The 22,870-nt window shown below is 44.0% G+C and overlaps 1 protein-coding gene across 10 annotated transcripts in view; it reads right to left on the bottom strand.

Moving 5' to 3' along the window:
- Nucleotides 1–22,870, bottom strand: part of HMBOX1 (homeobox containing 1) — a 108,691-nt gene that overhangs the window by 7,453 nt on the left and 78,368 nt on the right. For 4 of the 10 annotated variants that reach the window (XM_039568205.1, XM_039568197.1, XM_039568198.1 and 1 more), the window contains 4 exons: nt 5,615–5,697; nt 3,459–3,554; nt 1,967–2,061; nt 1,702–1,803 (listed from right to left, as the gene is read on the bottom strand). In XM_039568205.1, coding sequence (XP_039424139.1) covers nt 1,702–1,803; nt 1,967–2,061; nt 3,459–3,554; nt 5,615–5,697 — 376 coding nt within the window. Of the gene's footprint in view, nt 1–947; nt 1,029–1,701; nt 1,804–1,966; nt 2,062–3,458; nt 3,555–5,614; nt 5,698–22,870 lie in introns of all 10 variants that reach the window. The other 6 variants (XM_039568206.1, XM_039568203.1, XM_039568200.1 and 3 more) reach the window with 6 other exon arrangements.

The following is a 22,870-nucleotide window of genomic DNA, read 5'->3' on the forward strand; positions in this document are numbered from 1 at the left end:
AGGTTTTGGTAAAATCCTGAGCTTATTTAAAAGGATTCATTCATTTATAACAAGGGTCTGGTAAATACTTTGATGTCAAAACACTTCTAGGGCCTCTCAGAAATCTCTACCATGGTGCAAATACAGAGCCCTAAAATCTGGGGGTTTAGGCACTTTGTCAGTATTTACATTAACTCTGTGTTTTGAAGTTTATTAAAGTTTAAGTGTTGCTGTGGAAAACAGAATTTCTGGGTTTAACAGCTAAGGGATGTTAAATGGTCATCAGGAGAACTTGCCATTTAATCTGCTTTGCTGCTAATGACTAATTATACCTCGTGGAGGAGCCCAGCCAGATTACTAAGAAATGTCATTTCTGAGGCCTCTAAACAAAGATCTTTAAATTTTAATAACCAATTTATTTCTCTTTTCAAACTATGCTGGTTAATGCACAGAAGAAAAACATAGTTTGGGGAGTCTACACCATGCTCCGCCTCAGTATTGTGGTCCTATATCTGTCTGACAGGGAATTTTCTGGGCTTGGCAGTGGTTTCTAAATATTTTATGGCAACCACAGAGCAGCTTCTCATCACTGAGAGCCACAAAAGTTGGTCCCACCAAATCTGCTGGTGCTGACCTATAAAAAGGGTCCCAATCCCCATCAGGAGCAGAGCAGCTGGGGATGCCTCTGCCAGGGATCTGCTGTACTGGGCCAGAGCCAAGTGTGCCAGGGACTCATTCCAGGACACTCAGCTGCTATTCCGCTCCACCAGCAGCCTTTGGAGAGGGAGAACTCCCTTCTTCTCCCAAAAGAGGCAGGGGAAAGTGATGCAGCCCAGCTGCTGGGGTAGCACAGAAACATCTCCTCTCAAAACCAGGTGAGTGAACTGGTCGAGTCACTGGTGCCAAGCACACATATAGCCCTGGGGGGTTTGGCCAACACTGGGAAAATTGGGAAGGGGATGCAATACCTGTCAGGAAGGTGTGTGAAGGAAGGGTCACCAACTTTAGGGTAGGTGAGGGCTCAGAGTGCGGGAAGGGGTATTCTTTTGCTAGAGAATTTAAAAAAGAAGTTGCTGTCAAGGGTTAAAAATAACCAAGAAAAAGAGAGAACAGGCAAGAATTAAAATGCAAAAACAACAACAACCAAAAAAAAGGACAGATAATAGGTAAACAATCCAAATAGTGGCACATTGTTGCAGAACAATATGGAATAGGCCAAATAAAGGTCAGAGTTTAGTTACTCAAGCCCTTTCCCCCCACCCTTCACCCTTTGTCTGTCAGTGTCTGAGGGATGATCCTGAGAAGCTCCCGAAAGGCTCTCCCACAGAACTGACAGAGGGAGCTTAGGACCTTCCAGGAGGGTGCTCAGTGCTCAGAATCTTGCTGGGAAAGGCTGGCACAAGGAATTCTGAAAGTGTCCTGGGCAGGGCTCCCTCCTGCTCGTGTCTGGGGCTGGGTCAGCAGCTCACAGCAGGTGTGGCCCTGGCTAGAACGGGGCCTTTCTTGCAGAAAGAACTCAGAGGTGCAAGAGGTGCCCAGCTTTTCAGGGATAATTGCTGGTGCCTGACACACAGGACTGTGAAAGACCTGTCCATCCCCTCCTGAGGGAGGGAAACTCAGACTGCCAGGGAAGGAGAGCGAGGGTGTGGTGGGGCCCTGGCTGAGGTGAGGCTCTCTGGCCATGTCTCAGACATTGTGTGTGGTGTGAAGGGTGTAACTTGCTTGTTTGGAGCAGATCCTCCTGTCTTCTTCTACCTTCTCTGCTTCTCTGCCTCCCTCGGAACATCGTCCCTCCTCCTCCCCGTTGCGTACTTGCCAAGTGTCCTGTTGTGAGGCAACAAATCCGTGTGGGTCAGTACCGGATGCTCACCCTTTCCCCATCACAATGACACAAAAGCCAAACAAAACAGGATTTTCAAGAGGCAAAAGGGCCTTTTTCAATGTGTTTGAGTTCTCCCTTTTTGGCCCATGAGGCTCCAGTGCTCACCTGCTCCGAGTAGTCGTTGCCATCCACGTCGTCGCTGTTGGAATGACCTCCCGGACTCTGTACATCTATTCCATGGCTCTCCAGGATTGCTGCTTCTTCGAAAAAAGCAAATGGATCCCTCATTTATCTGATGCATTGGAGTAGTTAAAGTAACTAGTTTTTTTCTCCCTTTTTCAGGAAGTTAGAATAACAAGGAACAGAGTTAGTTGTTAGCCCCTTCCTCTTCACTCTCCATTTTCTGGGAAGGCAGCACAGGTACAATCACTGGTTTGCCTGAAACCCTTCCCTGCCAACTACCAGGCTTGTGAGTAAAAATCCCTGTTTTCCAGCCAGTCCTAATAGAAATCAGTGTAATTTCTAAGGTACTGGAGTGGCAAAGGCATTCCCTGTAAATCTTCCCCTGTAGTTTGGACAGGCAGGACTTGAAAAGGTGGGGAGTGTCTGAAAATAGATGGGAGAAATTTCTGAAAGAACTTCAGGGATTTGAAAACACACAAATCCATCTTCCAGTAGGATCCATATATCTAAAGCTCCCTTTGGTTCTTTTTAATCTCTTTCCAAACCTCCTCCCCAAACACTAAACTCCACCCACCTTGGACTGAGTTTGCTTTATTGCCCCGATCCCTTTGAGAAGCAATTTTCACTTGCAGAAAAATAAATTTAGTTGAACTTCAGTAATGTGTTAAATGATGTAAAAAGAGGGTTTTTTCTCATTCAGAAATAAGGCAAAATAGTGGAACATTTGAAATAATTAAAAATACTGGAAATGAGCAGGTATGGATGTCTGCTCACCTATGTGCTGCAGAAGTAATTCTGCATAATAGCTAAGTAAGCGCAACAAATTTTTAATGAACGGCAGGAGTTTGTTGAACCCTGGCCACCGAGGTGATTTATTCTCCTTAGAATGTCTTATCCATATTAGAGGGTCTCCCTCCTACAAGTTTAGAGTCACTTTGGATTTCCTTCAGCTAAGAACCCACAGAGTTAACACCGAAGTGATTTCTGTTTTATCCTGATCATCAGCAAAAAATACAGCTTTTTTCCAGCCACTTGTCCCTGGGCAAATCCCTGGAAAGCTGTCAGGGCCAGAGGTATAACCAGGATAAACACCACGCTAAGTTTGTGAGCCTGCCAACATCTCTATCTCCCTTATTTACAATTTTCAGGTTTCATTTCAGATTTGAGTTTGGATACTCAAAGGAAGGAAATACAACTCTCCTTCCACCAACAAAATTCTCATTTTGCTTTTTAAAGCTGATCTTCCAGTAAAACTTTGTAACTGCATCACTTTTGCTGCACTGATGACAGAATTCTACACATTACACGTATTTTACCAAAACTCTGGAACAGCAGGAGACTCATTTTCATAATTCCTGCACAATTCTCCTGAGGCTGTCAGCACCTCTGGTGTTTTCACTAATTTATTCTTACATAGTTGTGACCTCCCCTGAGCAAGTCCCAAGCCTTGCAGGCAGGCTCTGTGATACATTACCGATATTGGCTCTTCTCTTGATCTCCTTCCTCCTGTTGGCAAACCAGTTGTACACTTTGAGGGAGGTAACTCGCTCCAAATCCGATAACTTTTTTCCTACGAAAGCAACAGAGGGAAAAATAACAGCACAGTGTTGTTACCCACTGAGTTCCAGAGAAGCTGTGGCTGCCACATCCTTGGAAGTGTCCAAGGCCAGGCTGGATGGGGCTTGGAGCAACCTGGGATAGTGGAAGGTGCCCCTGTCCTGGGATTGGAACTAGATGAGCTGTGAGGTCCCTGCTCACCCAAACAACTCTGGGATTCTATGGGATAAACCCCTGAAACACAGAGAGCACTGGCAAGTCATTGTAACTGAGAAAGAAGTGAATCTCGTGTGGGTCTGTGTCCAGGTGCTGTGGCACTAACTACCAAATATCTCCTTTCTTCTGTGATTTAAAAACCTGAAATACAGGAATTTCTTTGCAGCTTCAACCAACTCAATCCAGACCCATGGGAGAATGAAGGGCTGTGCTTTTCCAGTTTGAGCATTCACTTGAGATTCCAAAAACTGAAATTCCAGTCACAGCCCTGCAACAAACCCCATCCTTGGGGCTCCTTCTCTACACTCAGGATCTTTTGAGAGTACAAGGGTGGATGCTGGAAACCAGGTCACTGGATTTTTACACTTAAACCAGCAAAAAAATTCCCAAAAACCAGAAGGCAGCTATAGAAAATGATACCTTTTTCTGGTCATCAGTAAAAAGAGGGAAGACTGGAGGGATTCAGTTTTTCAAGGACATCCTGGAAACCTCTTCAGTTACCCTTGGCCCTATATAAAAAATTCCCCATATCTGCACCCTCAGACCTCTGCAGGCTACACAGGGATGAGCCCCCCCGCTTCTGACTCCTTCTCAAAGTTTATTTATTCAGCATACGAAACACCCATGTAATTGCAGCAATCTGCACACTTAAGTAAGTTAGGAGAGATGAGACAAGTGAAAGAAAGCAAACTCTGGAAATTGATAGCTTGGCTGCTGCCTAATGCTTTGCATCAGCACCACTGGCAATATTTTACTGCTCCCTGACACGGCCTTACAGCACTTTGTTCCAAGTTGCTCCACAAACCAGTGGCACAGCCTGGAATCAAATCCTCAGCTCTCTGGTCTCCTACCTGACAGATTTTCCAGGGAAATTTTCAGCAGGTATTAGGGAAAAAGTACTTTGCCATGAGAGTGCTCAACATCGTGCAACAGGGGCCTGGAGGTGGGACAACCTCCGGTTTTGGAGATACTGAGAACTGAACAATCTTATCTAAGCTGGTCTTGCCTCACCAGATGATCTCCAGAGGTCACTTCCATTCTAAACTGGTCTGATCCTGTGTTATCCTGTGACAGTCCCAGCTCTCCAAAGCTCCCTGAAAGGATAATAAGGTGAGGATCCATCTTTTCTCCCTTGGAACACAGGACAGGATGAGAAGAAACAGCCTCAAGTTGCACCAGAGGAAGTTTAGGTTGGATACTGGGAACAATTTCTTCATGGAAAGGGCTGTCCAGCCCTGGCACAGTTGCCCAGGGCATTGCTGGAGTCCCCATCCCTGGAGAGATTTAAAATCCCTGTGGATGTGGCACCTGGGCACATGGGTCAGTGGTGGCCTTGGCAGCACTGGAGGAGTGACTGGACTCGATGATCCCAGAGGCTTTTCCATCCTAAATAATTTTGTGATTCCATGTGCATGACTCACGCCTTAGCTGCCTTCTCATTAATTTTTATTCTGGTTTTACAAAATCTAAATATATCCAAAACACAAGTTCTGAAGTCTATGTAAATGTTTGGTTAGCAAAACTAAGCAAAGGCAGGTGCATCCACTAACACTGAATATTCATGCTCTTCTCCCAAGTATAACTCCTCCAGAAACAGGGAAAATGCAACTTGTTGACTCAAAGACAAGGTCCTCCATTAACACTCAGGTTCTAATATGAGATCCCTGTCTGGAAGCTGTTGAAAAACACAAGAGCTGAGCTCCTTCCTCCTCCACGAATCTGCTTTATCAGTCAAAGGCTGATGACCTTGGAGGTCTTTTCCAACCCAAATGATTCTGTGATTTGGCAAACATCAGTCTGAGAACCCAAGATGCTGAAATCTTTGTTTTTGGGAAGGACTCCCCAGCAGCTCCTCACCTGGTTTTTGTATAACTGCATTACAGGCGTTGGCAATTTCTTCTCTCTTTGCCTCGTCAGGGTATTGATTCTCATTGAAGTAACTGCAAAAGGGGGAAAAAACAAAGTTTCTAAGAAATCAGAGCATGAAGGCTCCAAAGCAGCTCCACTAAAAGGTGTCAGCTGCTGATTTATGCATCACTCTTCCAGAGGTACCACGGACACAGTGAATTTTATGGATAAAGTAACATCAGCCCGCACTTAGGTCCACATTGAATGAAGGGAACTTCCCAAATTCCTCAGATAAATGAATATTACCTCAGCATTCAGAATATTGTACTAGGACACCCAAAAAAAGTAGGTAATTCCATGGATATCAGAGTGAAGACTGTCAAGTGAAGCATCATGTCTGAGACACCACAAGCCTTTGACGTTGTTTATTATCATTTATTTATTGTTTTTCCCCTGACATAACCCTAGCTGAGGTAGAAGGAGCTGTTTAACACTTATTTTGATCCCTGTTCATAAATATTTGTTAATATATACATATCCACACATACTTTTAATATCTACATTGTGCAAAACCCCACGAATACTGCAGAGACAGATATGGTGTGGAAATGTTAGGAAATTACACAGAATGATTTCTAGAGTCAGATTATTTTTTTAAAACCACAATTTAGAATTTTTCAATCTTCCTCAGAACGACACATTGAGTACAGCACGTTTCTAACAGTATTTTTTTCTGGAATAATTGTGATTTTATTGTACTTTATATGCAGTAAACATCCTATAAAAGTTAAAACTGTCTCCTCTTTTACTTCATGGAACTGCTTTGCAAATTTTAATGAACTGATTTACATTCCACAGAGCTTATCAGATCTGCATTAAAACCAACAAAAAGTCCTGTTTACTTCAATGGACTCTGATAATCACACCACAAGCAGGGACTACCACTGTTTTTTCTGTAGATTATCCATCATATATAATCCTAGGATTTCTTTTATCAACTTTGATCAGCAGCAGGTCCAGCTGTTGGACAGCTGCTCTGGATTTGAAAACCACATCTTTCCTTACCCGTAGATCATTTGGTAGTAGGAGATTCAGGCATATTGAGGCAATTATTGTTTTCCATGCTTTATTTCTCATCCAGTGGATTGGCCCCAGTTATGTTCTATGGAAATCTGGATTCTGTTCCATACAGAAACTGTTTCTGTCCAAACTTTGAACACTCAGGTTGAATTTTAGGTGCCACTACTTCATCCCACTGTTCACAAAGTCATTCCCAGTCACGGCTATGCCCACAAACAGGGTCCTATTTCAAAGTTGCTACTCAGTGAGTAAGAGAAATCACACATCAGCTCAGAGTTGCACCATTCATGTACTTCAAGGCCACTTGCTGGCTTGGAACCACGGGAACAGCTCAATCTTCTCTAAATGAAGGGCAGCCTCTGCCTTAAACTTTAGTTCAAGTGTTGGAAAAGTTGGGAGTTTGTCAGCCAACACTTCCACTATCAGAGTGAACTAATTGCTGGAATTAAGGGGATGGTGTAATGGAAGGAGGAGTTCCCTGACACAGGACTGGTGTCTCTGCTCAGCCTGATGAGAATTTAGAATGAACATCACGCCCTCTGGACATGGTATTTTTAAGTATATTCTCCCCTCTTCCATCTCTATCCCCTTTCTATGATTCCAGCCTTTGAAGTGATGCGTGTGTCTATCTCAACTTGCAAATTTCTGTTCAAAGGGGTCATGTTCTGTACTAAGATGCATTTTGGGCAATGGAGAGCTTGGAAAACAGAGCAGAAAACGCTTTTTCCAGTAGTTAGTGATGGAAGCAGAAGCTCAGGATCGCAGTTCAACAGCCCCATGGCAATATCTGAGCTCTCCCACCTACAGAGCGCTGCCCTATGCCCAGAGCCAAGAATCATTTCCTCTTTTAAGCACCCTGAGATAAAGGAACAGCTGAAAACTGCTGCTCTGTTATTTACATGAACACACTGCCTGCCCTGCAGTCCTAACCAGCAATCCAGGCCATCAGCACGTGTACAAAAATGAACATTTATGGAAGAAATTACAAAATACATAAAATTGTCAGTCAGGGTGTCCTTCAACTGCTCATTCTTGTTGATGCAAGAAACTGAGACACCAATTAATGCAACAAAGACAACACAAGAGCCACGAGTGACCCTTCTCTTGTCACCTAACTCAACACTGTCCCTTTAGCAAGCCACAGCCAGGCTTTTGCTGGCACAAACAAACAGCAAAAATATTTTCTACCAACAGCGAAACTTCAGCTCATGCTTACAATTCTCAGGAAATCTCCCTGTGATGGAGCAAACTTCCAGAACTGGCCATGAATGAGACACTGCTTCTAGCAAATGAGGAAGTTTTGTGTATTCCAGTCATTTCTGTGACTCAGAAAGTGCCGAACCAGCAATTCTTATCTCTAAACATTTCACAACTAAGTTACAAACAATTCATTTGCCTGACATATTTTTCATAATTCTGAAACATTTTCTTTGAATTCAAACACAAATTTCTGATCTTTTCATGTAAAATGCCTAAAAATTTCTACAAGAAAAGCGATTTTCACTGGAAAATCTGAAATTCTTCTCATCCTAAATCTCTGCTTTATGAAAAAGCATCAAAAATCTCAGTGAGCTGTCAGGCAGCTGTCTTGGTCACAGTGACACTTTAGTGAGGATCACAAAGCCAAGTGCATACCAGCTGGAAGGGGAACTACTGGAGCAGTTAAAACTCTGTTTCTGCAGGTGACAGTAATTTTAGAACCTGCCTCTCCTTCCCCCTGCTGGATTACTCCTCATCCTCATTAATGATGTGACTTCTCCTTCCCCCACACATTCAACCATCCTATAAACTCGGCCGACCCTCAACCTGTGCTCCGCAAAACCGAATCTTCTCCTCATAACTGAATCCCAGCATGGTTTGGGTTGGAAGGGACCCTAAAAATCATCCCATTCCACCCCCTGCCATAGCCAGGGATACCTTCCACTATCCCAGGTTGCTCCAGCCTGGCCTTGGACACTGCCAGGGATCCAGGGGCAGCCACAGCTTCTCTGGGCACCCTGTGCCAGGGCCTCCCCACCCTCACAGGGAAGAATTTCTCCCCAAAACCCAACCTAAATCTACCTCCCTTCAGCTTAAGGCCATTACTGAGGCCATACTGTTCCTCTCCATGACCACATTGTGCTTTTAGGGTTTGAAGGAGTGCAAGCTGCTTTATCAAGAGCTCATACCCTGAAAGGAAAAGGTCTCACAGATCCAGATAACCCAAAATATCCAACCCTAATTGCTGATTTTCCTCCTCAGCCTCCCAATTCCCTGTACACTCTATGAACACATCACATTTCATTCCCATCCCATCAAGGTCCTTTGGGTGACATACCCTGACACAAAGCACAACATTTAAAACCTCCCACCATGTGGCACTTGGGGACATGGTTTAGTGATGAACACGATGCTGGCTGATGGTTGAACTCGATGATCCTAAAGGTCTTTTTCACCCCTAATGATTTTAGGATTTTGTGAATCTGTGACTTCTGGAAAATAGGTGAGAATGATTGAGTATTCTAGATAGGGAAGCCATGGGGAAAAAAAATCAAGACTTCATCACTGACTATTTTGTTTGCTCATGCAAAAGTTGTGAAAACACTGTGGGTTTTTTGGACTACAGTTCTTCTTGCAGTAAATTAATTATTCTGCCTCTAGTTCTGTTTCTTATCAGCCAGGTACACAGGGAAAGAATGCAGAATGTCTGAAATTCCCTTCACAGCCACAAACCTCAGCCTGTTTACAGTCTGAAAAGTTCCTGAAAGCTACAGATGAAAAATATGAAGCAATATGAACTTGAAAGGAAAGAAAAAAAGCAAAGGAGCAGGCACAAGTAACTCCTGCAAAGGCACACTGCTTTCTAGACAAAGGGCAGCTGTCAGCTGAATACCTTCTATGAAGAAACCAAATGATCTCTTTTGTAGAAAATGACAGTGGAGGATTAAAATGAAAAGTGGCCAAATAATTTACATGAGATGAGAATCCATATGATGGTAAAGAATGTAGATATCCTTGAAGCCGTTTCATTTCAATAACACTGAAGGCTAGAAAAATTGCAGATTCAGAGAAACCCTCTTTCTTTCAGGGATAATGTGCTTAGGACAATGATGGAGAGGGAATCCATCTCAGCCCAGGGCTCTGTAAAGGAAGGAGAAGCCTCCCCCCGACTCTTCACCAAGGTGCCCCTCTCTGAATTCCTGCAATAGCTGCCAATCTTTCTTTTTTTTAACTTCTGTTCTCGAGGCTGAGATATCAGATGCATTAAGCAATGCCTCAGTAGTGTTCCTGATAATCCACAGTGGAAGTTTTGTTGCCTCCTATCAGCTTTGCAGCTGCCAGGGAAGTGTCTGAAACAACATCCGCGGAGCGGCGGAAGGACGGGCAGGGTTGGTGCTTTTCCAGAGGGCTGGATAAGCAACGAGATAAAGCCCCCCACAACTGATCAAAAATCCCCCAAGTTGGGGAAATTCTTAGTTTACAGCATGACCTAACAGTTAAAAGTTCCAAATGTGTCAGGGGTTCAAAGTGGAGAGGCTCAAATGTGCTGCAGGGTAACAATTCATGGTGCAGCTGCAGCAGAATCACTCTCAGGTGAGGTCACTCAGGAACACACTCCTCACTCGAGGAGGGATAATTGACCTTGCAATTGATAAGAGACAAGAATACACAGATGGGTATTTACCGAAGAACAGCAGATGTGCTGCAAGCTCACTCCCTCACTTCTCTTCATGTTTGCATCCCCAGGTTGCCACCTCCATCCCTGTGGGAGCTTCACCTGCGAGTGAAACATCCTGGCGCTCTTGTTGGGGCTCTAATTCCTCTGCTGGAGACCAAAGAGTCACACAATGGTTTGGGGTGCAAGGACCTTGAGGGCCATCTCATTCCACCCCCTGCCATGGGCAGCGACACCTTCCACTATCCCAGGTTGCTCCAGCCCCTGCCCAGCCTGGCCTTGGACACTTCCAGGAACAGGAAATTCATCTTCCCCGAAACTCAGGCTGCAGTCCAGCTTAACACAATTTAATCACAGACCAAAGGGAATGATCCCATCCTCTCCTTCACTCCCTTTTTGCAGGAATGTTTTGTGCCCGGCTGCCTCCCTGGTCCAGCTCCCCACACGTGCCAAGAGCAGCGGTTGTGCAGCCAAGGGAGGCGGGAGGACATGGCTGAAAAGGCAGCTGGGCTCAGCTCCTTCTACAGCAGCTCCCAGAGATCCTCTCCAAGGGATGCTGAAAGCAAAGCCAGAGCCACGGGCTCGGCCACCAGCCCAGGGATGGATGGAAAAGGAGAACTGCCCAGCTCCCATCCCTGTGGATGAACAGCGGCTTGTGCTGTCCCCAGCGATGGAGCTCCCGCCAAACCCTCTGGTGTCTCAAAATACACGAGGTGAAAGCTGCTCATTTGGCTCTGATAAGATGCCTGTAATTTCAGCTCCCTATCTGGTGTCCCTCCCAAGAGCTCCTCTGCTTTCCACTGACAAGGTACAGAAAACACTCAAATGTAGTTACCTATTTATCTCTCATTAGTACATTTATCACCCCAGTATCACCCAGCAGCCAGAGGTCACTGTCCCAGTCTTTGTGGCTTTTAGCAGAACTATTATTCAGGTTGTCAAATCAATGGAAATATTTCTGAAGTTAGTCTGTCATCTGTGCCTAAGATCTTATCTCGGCGTGGCATGAGACAGACTGTCAGAGAAGTGACATTCAGAGCATAATCTCATCAGAAAGTGTAATGACTGGTTTATTTCCCAGTAAATACTGGCCAAGAATATCACGAATGCCATTCCCAGCGAGGTCAGCAGATGACACCACCAGTTTTATCTACTGATATTTCTACAGATTCTCTAGTAACGACATGGGTGTCAACTAAACCCACAATATAAAGTCATTTTTTTTTCTGACAGCAAAATTAAAGCTCAAAGATATCCTCTCCGCAGATAAACTCTGATGGAGCTGAGAGCTCCTTCCCCCAGGACTGCAAAACATAACCAGGCAAGGATGGGAAGCGCAGGTCTCTGGATGCCAGGAGATGAACTTCAATTGAGCATCAGCTCAACCAGATCTTCTAAGCAGCAAAACAAATCTAAGAAAAAAATCCCTAACCCGGAAAAACCACTGATAAACAGATAGCAACAGCTCCTGATGTTTTCCCCACACCACCATCATTTAGCCAATGGATTCCACAGGTCCATGGATTGAAGAAACCACTGCAGGACTGCAGCTTGACCTCTCTACAGCACTGACAAGAGGTCTCAGCAATTCTTGAATTAAGCCCAGATCTTCTGTCTGACGTGCTGAAATATCCAGTCCCAACATAAAAAATTGGGGGTTTTAGCCAATGCAGAATCTACCGTAACTTTAAATCGCCTCTGGAAAAAAAAACTGCAAAAATCCTGCAAAATTTTTTTTTAAAAGAAAATCTCTCTCATTCCCAACTCAAGCTTTCAGGCCCAGGGTATTGCCACATTCTGTCCAGGGACAGCACAGTTCTTAAGGCTCTAAGAAATGTTTCATTCTTGGGTTTCTTTTCATTGCAAGTGCAAATCTGGAGAGATCTCACCAGCACTAGATCACTCAGAGCACCAGACACAGAGACACTGAAATTATTTCACACCTCAGGATGTGTTTGTGTACATAAATTCCAGAGCCATGTCAATACACATTAAAAACCCTCACACAACAGAGCTGACTCTCAATTCTGGTTTTACAAATCGCTGTATAAACTCCAAGAGAATCATTTTACTGATGTTTCTTAGCAGGAATCTCCTCTGCCACGTAGATTAAAATGCCAAAAATACACCTTGCACTGGAGTGGGTAAAGCTGGATGACCTTCAAAGCTAACAGAACAACGAGGTTTTCGTTCTTTAAACATCACTTTCTCAGGATTTTGACAGCGGTCTCCAGGACCACAATCCTATCAAGGTATTAATATTATCCTAAAATTTGTTTAGAAACAGAATTAATTGATAATAGCTCTGAAAGCCTCGTACTTGCAAAAGATAATCTGTGCCTCCTAATCTTTAGCACCCTACTGTTGAGATAATTAACAATTAAAAAAAGAATAGTTAAGACATCTGAGGTGGCGATTTACTCTTCCTCGTAATTGGATTTGGTGATAAGAGCATTTTTGAAATTACACAACAGGCCTCTTCTGAATGGCAAGATCTGGAGTTTGCAGCAATGTGAAACACACAGGTACTTTCTGCTTAAGGCACCTTGAAGACACTGACAGCTGAAGTCTTGAATGTCCTTAAACTTATCCTTAAACCTACGGCACCACCAGACTCCTGAAGTCAACAGAGTTCACTAAATTGTTTATAAAATAAAAGTGGACATTTTTGGAAGCCAGCAAGTAACCAACACATCAAGACATGATAAAGTGAGAATTGTCCTGCAATGTTTCCACAAGCGGTTGGTGTGAGCAAACAGCACCTTCAAAGCTCTTCCTAACAAGGCATCTAAGCATGAATAACAGGATCCCTTGTTCTCTTTTATTTACTTGAAATATTTCAATTGAGACCTCCACGCTGCAGGGATATTTATGTGCATTAAATCCGCTGGACTTCGCGAGCGATAAACAAAACCGTTCTGCAAACAACTGCGAAACAAACATCTCATCTTCATTTTCTAATGTGGTACAGGGCAGGAATTATTTCAGTTCTATTTTGGATTATCTGGTCCTCACAAGCAAAGCCAAGGCAGGGTCAGCCCACGGGTGAAACATCTCCCAGGAGGGACGGGGCCCTGCAGGAATCAGCCCTGGCCCACCCACTGGGAAGGGCTGCGCTGCTGGTGGTGACCCACAATTCCAACCAGCCAAACTCCAATCAACACTGAGGGTATTAAGGACACCACTCACAAGACAACAGAGGATTCCAAGGCTTTATACAGCAACATAAATAAATAGCAAAACTTGGATTTTACATTATTCAATGCAGAACATCTTTCTCTGCTCTCTGGAAGAAAATATTCCACTCAGCAGAGCCAGAGCTCGGTTTTCAGCTCATCTGGTTGGGTACTCCTAGAACAGCCTATCCCTGCCTCAAAACTGTGCTTTAGTGGGAAGTGCAGGCCTGGATGTGTGTAAATAATGTCAGTGTGAGCACCAAGGCCCTCAGGTTGTCCTCACTTTAGCCCCAGGAAGGTTTTAGTTCTTCTGGCTGGGAATATTGGAGCCTCTCTTTGTCCCAAGCCTCCAGGAGAGCAAAAATACCAATCATGAGATTTGGAACTGACAGCTCCCAACGTCACCACCAGCATTTTCCCTCAAAAATCCCCAAGTTTTTGTTTTTGGTTTCCAGTCTCGGACCAGACTCGGCTCAGCTCAGCAGAGCCCCCACTGCTGCTGCATTTTCAGAAAATAAAAGTTGATTCAACTAAATGAAAGGATCCTACAGGATTCCACAGACAAGGCCAATTCCTGCAGGATATCCAGCACCCGAAGTCAAGATGGAATCTTGACTTTGGGTTCAATACATGTATTTTTCCTAACACCTGGTACCTCCAAGATCTCGGCCAGAACTGTTATCCCATCACCTGCTGTACAGCCAGGTAGCTGAAAAAGGTATTTAAATTTTTAATATCAATCTATTCTGCACCTTGCAACCTAAATACAACACAACAGATGGACAGAGGCAAAGAAAAATGAGAAATAATGAATGAACCCAGGCCAGCAGTGCCAGTGGATTTAACTATTACAGTGCCAAGACCAACTTCAGGAGGTTCTTCATAGACAACACAGCAAAGAAGGAGATTTAAGGGAAGTTTTAAGCTATCAGGAAACTTCGGGATCCTTAAAGAATATTTCTCAAACCTGGCAGCAGCAACATCTTTTCCTTTATTTGCTAAGGATTGTTCAGCGACCATTCACCACCAACAGGGAGAGGAAATAGCTGAGTTTATTATCCAACTTTCTACAGTATTTTTTTTGCCTACAGGATTGTGAACAGTTATCTTGGAAATAATAAACTCCAAAGACTCAAAAGATTATTCCATTTACCAACACCCATCATGTTTCATATTTCAAGAGCGCTTTTTATACCCAAATCATCAACTCCTTTAAAAGTATTCTGAAATACTCTTTTTTCATCTTACTCTTTAATATTATTACAAGAATTTACAGAAGATGAACAACCAAGTTAAAAGATACAGAGCCAAGAAACCAGATCAAATCAATCCACAGCTCCTTATTTCAAGAGTTGTGCTCCCTACCCTGAGCCATGGGTTTTGCCATGTGTTTCTTCTTAAATGTCATTGTCACCCTCGCTCAGATCAGCCGAGTTTCCTGAGGACAATCCTTTTAGGAGGCATGACTTCAACAGTGAGTAGTAAGGCTCCAAAAACAACTGAGGACTTGTTGACCAGCAAAACTAATTATTCTTACCATTTCTGGACTTTGGCAAAGTATTTGATAAAGTGACAAATGGGAAATTATTCATGATTTTGGAAAAGACAAAGATGAGTATGAGATAGAGTAGAAAGGAAACAAATAACTAAGAAGGGGCTGAAAAATTCAACTAATGGCTTGGAAGACAACAATGAGGGATAATCCTCAAGTATCATCTCTGGAGCATCTTAAAAACAAAAACAACTAATGATCCTGGCAGAAAGTCTGCACACACTGATGAATCTGCTGAGGCCAAAGTCAGAAGCCATGTCACTACAGTGAACTGAAGTGCCATAAAAAGTAATAGAGAATCCTAAGGGCAAGAACTAAAAAGAAATTTAACAGTACAGCACCCAAGGTCACCCACCTTGGGAACAACAACTTCGCAGGCACAAAAAGATCATCAGCTGGGAAGATCAGGTTTTGTGAAGTCACTGTGACCAAAAGATACAATGCAACAAAAGCACCAAAAAGACCAAGCCTGACCCAGCTGAGGATGCTGCTATTCCCAATCCAGAGAGAAAAGCATTATAAAAGGCACATCTTCTATGCTGTTGACAGAGCTCCTCACACACAGCAAAGTATTCAAAACAAATTAAAACTTACATGTGTTCCAAAGGAAAATCAAACAAATAAGAAAGGTCAGCTGTGCTATCCTGGATCACCAAAAAAAAAACCAAACCCCCAGAAAGAATAAAAAAGGAATCTAGGATGTGGTAGTGAGTTCTGTGGCTAAAGCCCATATGGTTCTCTGACAGAACATTTTTTCAGGCTGTTTAAAGTGCTCCACAGTCTGACCAAGAGCCCATAAATACATGATGCAACAACTTAAGAGTCTGACTTTGGAATTTTCCTCCCTCACTTCTCCTCGTAATGACTCTGTTTATGACTTGTGTAAAGACCTCACATCTGTTACTCGATGGCAGAGAATTTCCTCTGGCTGAGGTAGGGTTGGACTCTGTTCAGAGCGGAGCTGCAGTGAGAGTCAGCAGGAATGCTCTGCACAGCTCTGGAAAGCGGGAAAGGGAGAATCCAACCGCGCTCTGCGCTGGATGGTGCTCCCAGATCCTCCTTGTTGACGGGAGCAGCAAGGCCAGAGGTGACAAGGTGCCAGCTTGGTTCTGAATTCCTCCTGAATGCTTTCCAGATCACTCAGGAAGTTAATTTTGTAATTCCCATCAGTGGGTTTGTTCCAGGGGTAACATCGCACACAGCCTGGGTGAATCCTGCTGTGAGGGGTAACTCTTCCCTCAGCTTGGATCTGTTCTGGACAGCCCAGTCATAAAATGCAGCCTGAACGTGCCAGGGGCCACTTCACATTTTGTGTGACAAGTTTGTCATGGCTTTCCCTGCCTCCTGAATCCATGTTAAAATAGCTGAGAAAATAACAATTTAGCTGATTAATACCAGCTTTTTGTTCCTAATTCCTTCTGTGTCCTTTAAACAGGACAGTCACAGGAAGAACAACACCATGAGGGACTGAGGAAAGTCAAGAAAGCTCGAAGGGAAAGAAATCACAGCACCAGACTTGTATTTTTACACTGTCCTTACAGCAGGCAGCATCTAGAGGTCTCAACATGATTGTAAAGAGCAGGAGGTTCTGTGCATGAACTCAGCACAAGCCCTTGACTCACTCAAGTTGTGCCCTAAAACAACTGGCACTAACAGTTACATTAAATAAAGTTCTGCAAGGTGAATTATTTATACAGGATACAAATAAAGCTGATGTTTTTGAAATTCACAGCAATTAACGCTCCCACGGCTGAACTTCATTTGTTATCTCTCCATTAAGCAAAGCATTGCACATGGAAAAGAACAAATTCCAACTCCTCATGTATGTGAGCGGGTCTAAATCAGTTGTAATTCTCAGGAAAGACTATTCCAAGAAGAGATACTCTCAATCAATACACAAAAGTGATCAGCAGAAAAACAGATGTTGGGCTCGAGGTCAGAGAACAACAGGGCTCGGATTCAGCTGCTTGTGTAAGGGAATATTCACCCTGGAAATATGGAAATCAGTTCTGCTTGGGTCCCCACTCACCTGCCCCAGGTCACTAAAAATTGAATGTAAGAATAGAAAAGGTCCAGAGAAGAGTGACAATTAATATCATTAGAGGCAAGGGAAGCCTTGGTGTCTGAGAAGAGATAAGAGAGCGACTGTTAAGTTCAGAGAGGAGATAAACGAGCAGCACATTGATAGCAGCACATACAGAGAATGATCCTGGATAAATGCAATGTTCTGCCTTATTCTTTCTCATGATACTCATGCCAAAGGGACCTTTGACTTTTTAAACACATTTTAGCATATAAAATGAAACTAGGTATAATTAGTTCTCCGGAAGTACCCTGAAGACCTTAGCAGGATTTAGAAGGAATTACATATTTATGTGAATAATAAGAATGCCCAGAGCTGCAATAGCAGGATTAAAAATACAGGATAGGAGATAAGAGCTTTTTTTTTCCACAGCCACATAGCTCCTGGCCAGGTGTGAACCAGGCACAAGATGGAGAGGACAGGTAGAAAGAATGATAAACACCATCACTATTATCACCTGGGATGAGATCCTGCTTCTCACCTTCACAAGAAAAGGGACAGAACACTGAGGATCTCAGCTGGGGCTGGAGAAATGCAGTAGAATACCTGGACTAGAGAAGAATTTCCATTCCTAAAATGTGGGTTTCCTGCACCAGCCAGAGCTGTTACAAATCAGACTGACAAAGTTGCTTTTTCTAAACGCTGATTTCAGTTATTCTGACCTTGGCAGATACAAGAATTTTATCTGAAATCTGCTGCAAGGAGCTGCCCCTCCCACAGATCATCTTTTTATTATTTTTAAAAAAGAGAAACAGAGAACACAAGGCACCTGAGCTCTCTAGAAAGCAAAATAATTCATGAGGTGCTGGATCCTTGAAGAAACCAGAGTCTGGCGAGGCTTTGGACAGACATCCTTGCATTCTGTTTTACTGCCTGCAATCTGCCAAACAACTGGGATTTGCTTACAGCTGATTAGAATAGGAAGCTTGTGTATTATGCATGTCTGAGAGGGAACAGAGCTTGATCTAATGCAAAATAAGGCAGATCCTGTGTGCCAAGCAGAAAATGGCTGCTCTTGCATTTTATGAAGACACAGAGCAACGACCCTGAGCCAAACCACTCGAACCTTCGCACAACCAGATGATCTTGCCTGTGTCTGAATGGTAAAGTGAACTTTGCTGGGTGCCTTTGCAAAGTGCCTTTGCTCAGATCTCGAAGCATTTCAGGAGCACAAACAGCAAAGATCCTAAAAAAACCCGCTCCCTGCGTCTCAAAGGACTTAATGTAGTTGAACCTCCCTCTGGAAGTTGCTGACTAACAAACACCTTATGACAGGATTGAAAGAGCTGGAAAAAAATATAAAGAAATCACCTGATGTTTCCCTCTGCATTAAGATCAAGTATCTCAGAACCATCCTGACAGATTTCAGCTAATTTGCTCCTGAGAAATGTTCTGTAGCTCCTGTAGATAACCTGCTTAGTGCTGTGCCATTCCTGAAGTCAGGAAGTTTTTCCTAATGCCAATGTTCCTTGGTAACCCAAGAATTAGAGGCTTCTGGCACTTTTCCCTTGGCTTGACTCATCTCCCAGGCTGGTAGTGGATATTTTACAGATGAGAACAGCGAAGCCACCAAAAGGTTCAAGGACACCTGAGGGTCACAGGGACAGCAGAGATAATTCCCAGCCCTCCTCACTCCCAGCAAGCCCAGGGAAGATGAGCAGCATTCCCGAGCCAACCCGTGGCCATCGTTATATTGATGAGAAGCTGCTGTTCTGTTTCTAACAATGTAGCAGCCTAATGGAAGAGGCCAAAGGACATTACTTCCTGCTCTGTTGTCAGCTTGGGAAGGGAGAAACGCAATGAATCCCAAACTTAAATCTCCTCCAAAGCCTTGCACAGGAAACTTAGATCCCCTGTGGGGCCAGTATTAAGGTTCTGCTGGAAGACATAACTAAGAGTAATGGGATGAAATTAACTAAGAAAATTTCCTAACTGAATTTCAGGAGCTAATAGAGCTCTCGTTTTCCCCAGGGAAGCCGTGGAAGCCCCGGCGCTCGGGAGAGCTGCAGTAAAAGCGCTTTCACAGTCGGAAGGATTTCTAATAAGGCACGTCAGGCCTCATCTCACTCGGGGCCAGGACCATGCCCAGGGCACCGCCTTGGGATCAGGGTGGGATGAGCCTCTTCCAGGAGGGGAAATGAGGCTGAACCTCCCAGCACCACGATGGGAATGCAGCAGTGACTGGTCTCAGCATGGAGATGACTTTCCTCAGCTTGGGTCCACTTCGAAGGGGGAACAAAACCAAAACTGGTCAAATCAGAGTTTGGCAGTGGTGGCACAGTAATTATGGAATTATGGAATGGCTTGAGTTGGAAGGGACCTTAAAGATCGTCTTGTTACAATTCTGACACCTTCACTATCCCAGGTTGCCTCAAACCCATCCAACCTGGCCTTGGACACTGCCAGGGATCCAGGGGCAGCCACAGCTTCTCTGGGAATTCCAGCCCAGCCCCTCACCATCCTCACAACCAGGAATTCCTTCCCAATATCCCATCTATCCCTGCCCTCTGGCAGTGGGAGGCCATTCCCTGTGTCCTGTCCCTCCATCCCTTGTCCCAAGTCCCTCTCCAAACCTCCTGGAGTCCCTTGAGGCACTGGAAGGGGCTCTAAGGTTTCCCTGGATCCTTCTACAGGTGAATACCCCCAGTTCTCTCAACCTTTCCTCATAGGAGAGGTGCTCCATCCCTCTAATCCTCATGGACCTAATGCATTCCTGTTCCTTGCAAAAATCACAGGATCCCTCTTCCACGATGCCACCACACCTGTCAGTACAACCAGGCCTGTAAAGAAACCAGGAACTCATCCAACTCAAACCAAACAAAATCAGAGCAAAACCAAGCACATCAAAACACTCCACGGAAATTTGTCATCTTTTTGTTAAATTTCCCTTCTTGGTGCTCCCAGCTGTGCATTCCTGTCCTTTGCCCCAGGACAGCCCTGGCACAGCCTCAGTGCACAGCAAGCTGAAGCAATTCAGGAAAATGCAGGGGGAAATAAAAAGGATTTACTTTTCCTGAAGCAGGCTGAACTGGCTGCTATTTCCATCAGACAAGAAACATCTCTGGCACAGCGCAGGGCGGCAGGAGCAGGGAAACTGAGGAGGAGGAATTGAGAAGGGTGGTGAGACAGAATAACACCTAAGGATGAGCTGGTGACAAACTTAATTCAGCTCAGCTACAGCACGAAACTGTACCCCCCTATCTTGGGAAATCTAAACCCATTCCTCTTCTGAATAAAGCCAAGTGAAACACCTGACTCTGTTTTGCCACCTATGAAATGGGGATGATGGGGATCTATATGATCTCAGTCTTATTTAATTTAAATGCACCTTTACGAAAGGAGCTTCAGAAGCACAGACAAGTGTTAAAATCAAAACCCAGAGCGATAAAATCAAACCAAATAACCCTCAACCAGAAAGCAAAGTCCCTGCTCCCTAGACAAACTGAAATACATTCAACTGCTGAATTATTCATTTTTGTTTGGGGCAGAATTTACAGTTATTTTAATTTAATCTTTGGATAAAGCATATACTTAAAAAACAACACTCAACTCCCCCCCCAGTCTTTAATGGCACTCATGAAAAGTGCCTTAAAACGGGTATAAAGTCACTGATTCTGCTGCCAATCTTAGTTATTTTTTTGCCTGAAAAAGAAGATAAACCTTTATTTCAACATATGATTAGAGGAGAAGCATACATCACTGGGGGGAAAAAAATAATAATTAAAAAAATAGACTGACAAGACAACCCAGCTTCATTTAAAAAAGAGAAAGCCCTAAGGGAATTTTCAATTTCATACTTCTAATGAGAGGGGTTGAAAAGAAGAAGCAAAGCAGAGGAAAGAAAAAAAAAAACCCAACAAGATCTGTGGGACAAGACGTAACAAAAAAAGAACACGAAAGTGAACCAGAGAGAGGCTTTCAAGTTTAACCTCGGGTTTGCACAGAAAGGACTCTTGCAGCCTTAGCTCCGCTCCCAAAGGAGGGCACAGCCACACAACAACATCGACACACTCAAACCTCAGCACATTCCATGAGCAGGAGGCTCCAGAAGAGAACAGGTCAAGGTTGGCATCAGTAGCACTGCAGTTGTCTGAACCACACCTAGTCTGCAGTTAAATATAGAACTTTACTTTCTGGAACTACTGCTCCTCTTAACCTTCAGAGCATAAATATGCAGGGAGATATCTACAAAAAAATAAAAAATAAAGGGATAAAGAGACCTGAATCTGTTGTCCAAAAAATCTAAGACCAGGCATTAATAAACTACCCTGGGAGGATTCCAAAAAAGCAGTAAAGGCTGGAGAATTGAATTACAGAAACCACAAGCAGCATCCTGGAAATCCAGTATAAACCAATTAGGTCCTTTAATATACATACCCTCTACTCAGACCCTTAGGTATATCAGACATTTCAGGATATGGCCCTAACTTTAATCTTCATTCCATGAGGTTGGCACCAATATAATAATTAATTGAACTGCAATTATTTGTTGATTTAAATCTCTTAAAAAAAGAGAAACTACCCCTTCAACCCTCACCCTTCTCATTCAGTTCATGGACCAAATCCTGACCAGTGCTGTGAATTTTCAATTGGAGAGCCTGCTCCTAAACAGCAAATCCCTCTGATTCTTGCAACCACAGTCAGATTCTTCCCTTGAAGTGCTCTCAGCTGGTTTGACGCATGGCCTTTCAGCAACTTCAGTTTTTACCAACTGAATCCGAGACAAAAGCAGCAGGCACAATTCAGTGATGGAGCAGGTCAACACCCTCTTCCTCACCCAAAAAATGTTTGTATTTCAGAGGGAAGGAGGAGTTTTGCAGAGATTCCCCTAAGGTCTGGATTCCACCCTCTTATCTTCAGGCATCAAACTAAACCACCAAAGTCAGTTCTAATTGCAGGAGGCAGCCGGAGAGGAAGGTGCACAGAGCCCTCCTCTGAGTGCATTAGTGGGATGGAATTGTCTCCTGGATCTGTTTCTCCTTCCTGGACAGGTATCAGCCCAAATGAACGAGCACTTCCCTGAGGTTCCCAGAGCAGCAGCTCAAAACCAGGTGCCTATATCCTTGTGTGCACCAACATCAGAGCCAGAAGCTGCAGGACACACATACACAGTGCTCTGAAAGTTGTCTTTCATTAGGGAAAACAGTCCATTAAACGGAGATGCCTCCACTCAGAGTCAAAACTTAATCCTGCAGAGGAAAATGCAAATTACCAAACAAATAGCACCAGCCCACAGGCAATGCCAAACACCATTTTAGCGGCCAAATGCTTATTCCTGACCCTGTGGCACCAGAGGAACCTGATCTGCTTGGGCCAAAGGGTCTGGTTACCTTCATCCTGCTGCTGTTACGAGTCATATCATGGACAAGCCTGGAAAACTCCAGTGACCTGGAAGTGAAATTAGTGATTTTTTTCCAAGGGCTCCCAGAGGAGCATTTTTCTCCCACTCTTTCAAAACCTGTCACATAAAACAGCTCATCCTTACAGCTCAACTAGGCCTATTAAAGCACAACAGTTAAACAACCATATTCCCAGCCTGCTTTATGGTGTAGTTTTATTGTCACACAACACTTTTACTGTTCTTGCCTCGAGTAGAACTCCTCAGCTTTGCTTCCCAGTACCACACACAAGGCTGTGAAACCCAGCACCCACAGTGACCTAGCCAAGAGCTTGGTAAATTCATATTAAAAGCCAGGATTAAGGCAATGTGGCAGCAGCA

Source organism: Corvus cornix, chromosome 3 (assembly GCF_000738735.6).
Source record: "Corvus cornix cornix isolate S_Up_H32 chromosome 3, ASM73873v5, whole genome shotgun sequence".
Classification (NCBI taxonomy): Eukaryota; Metazoa; Chordata; class Aves; order Passeriformes; family Corvidae; genus Corvus; species Corvus cornix.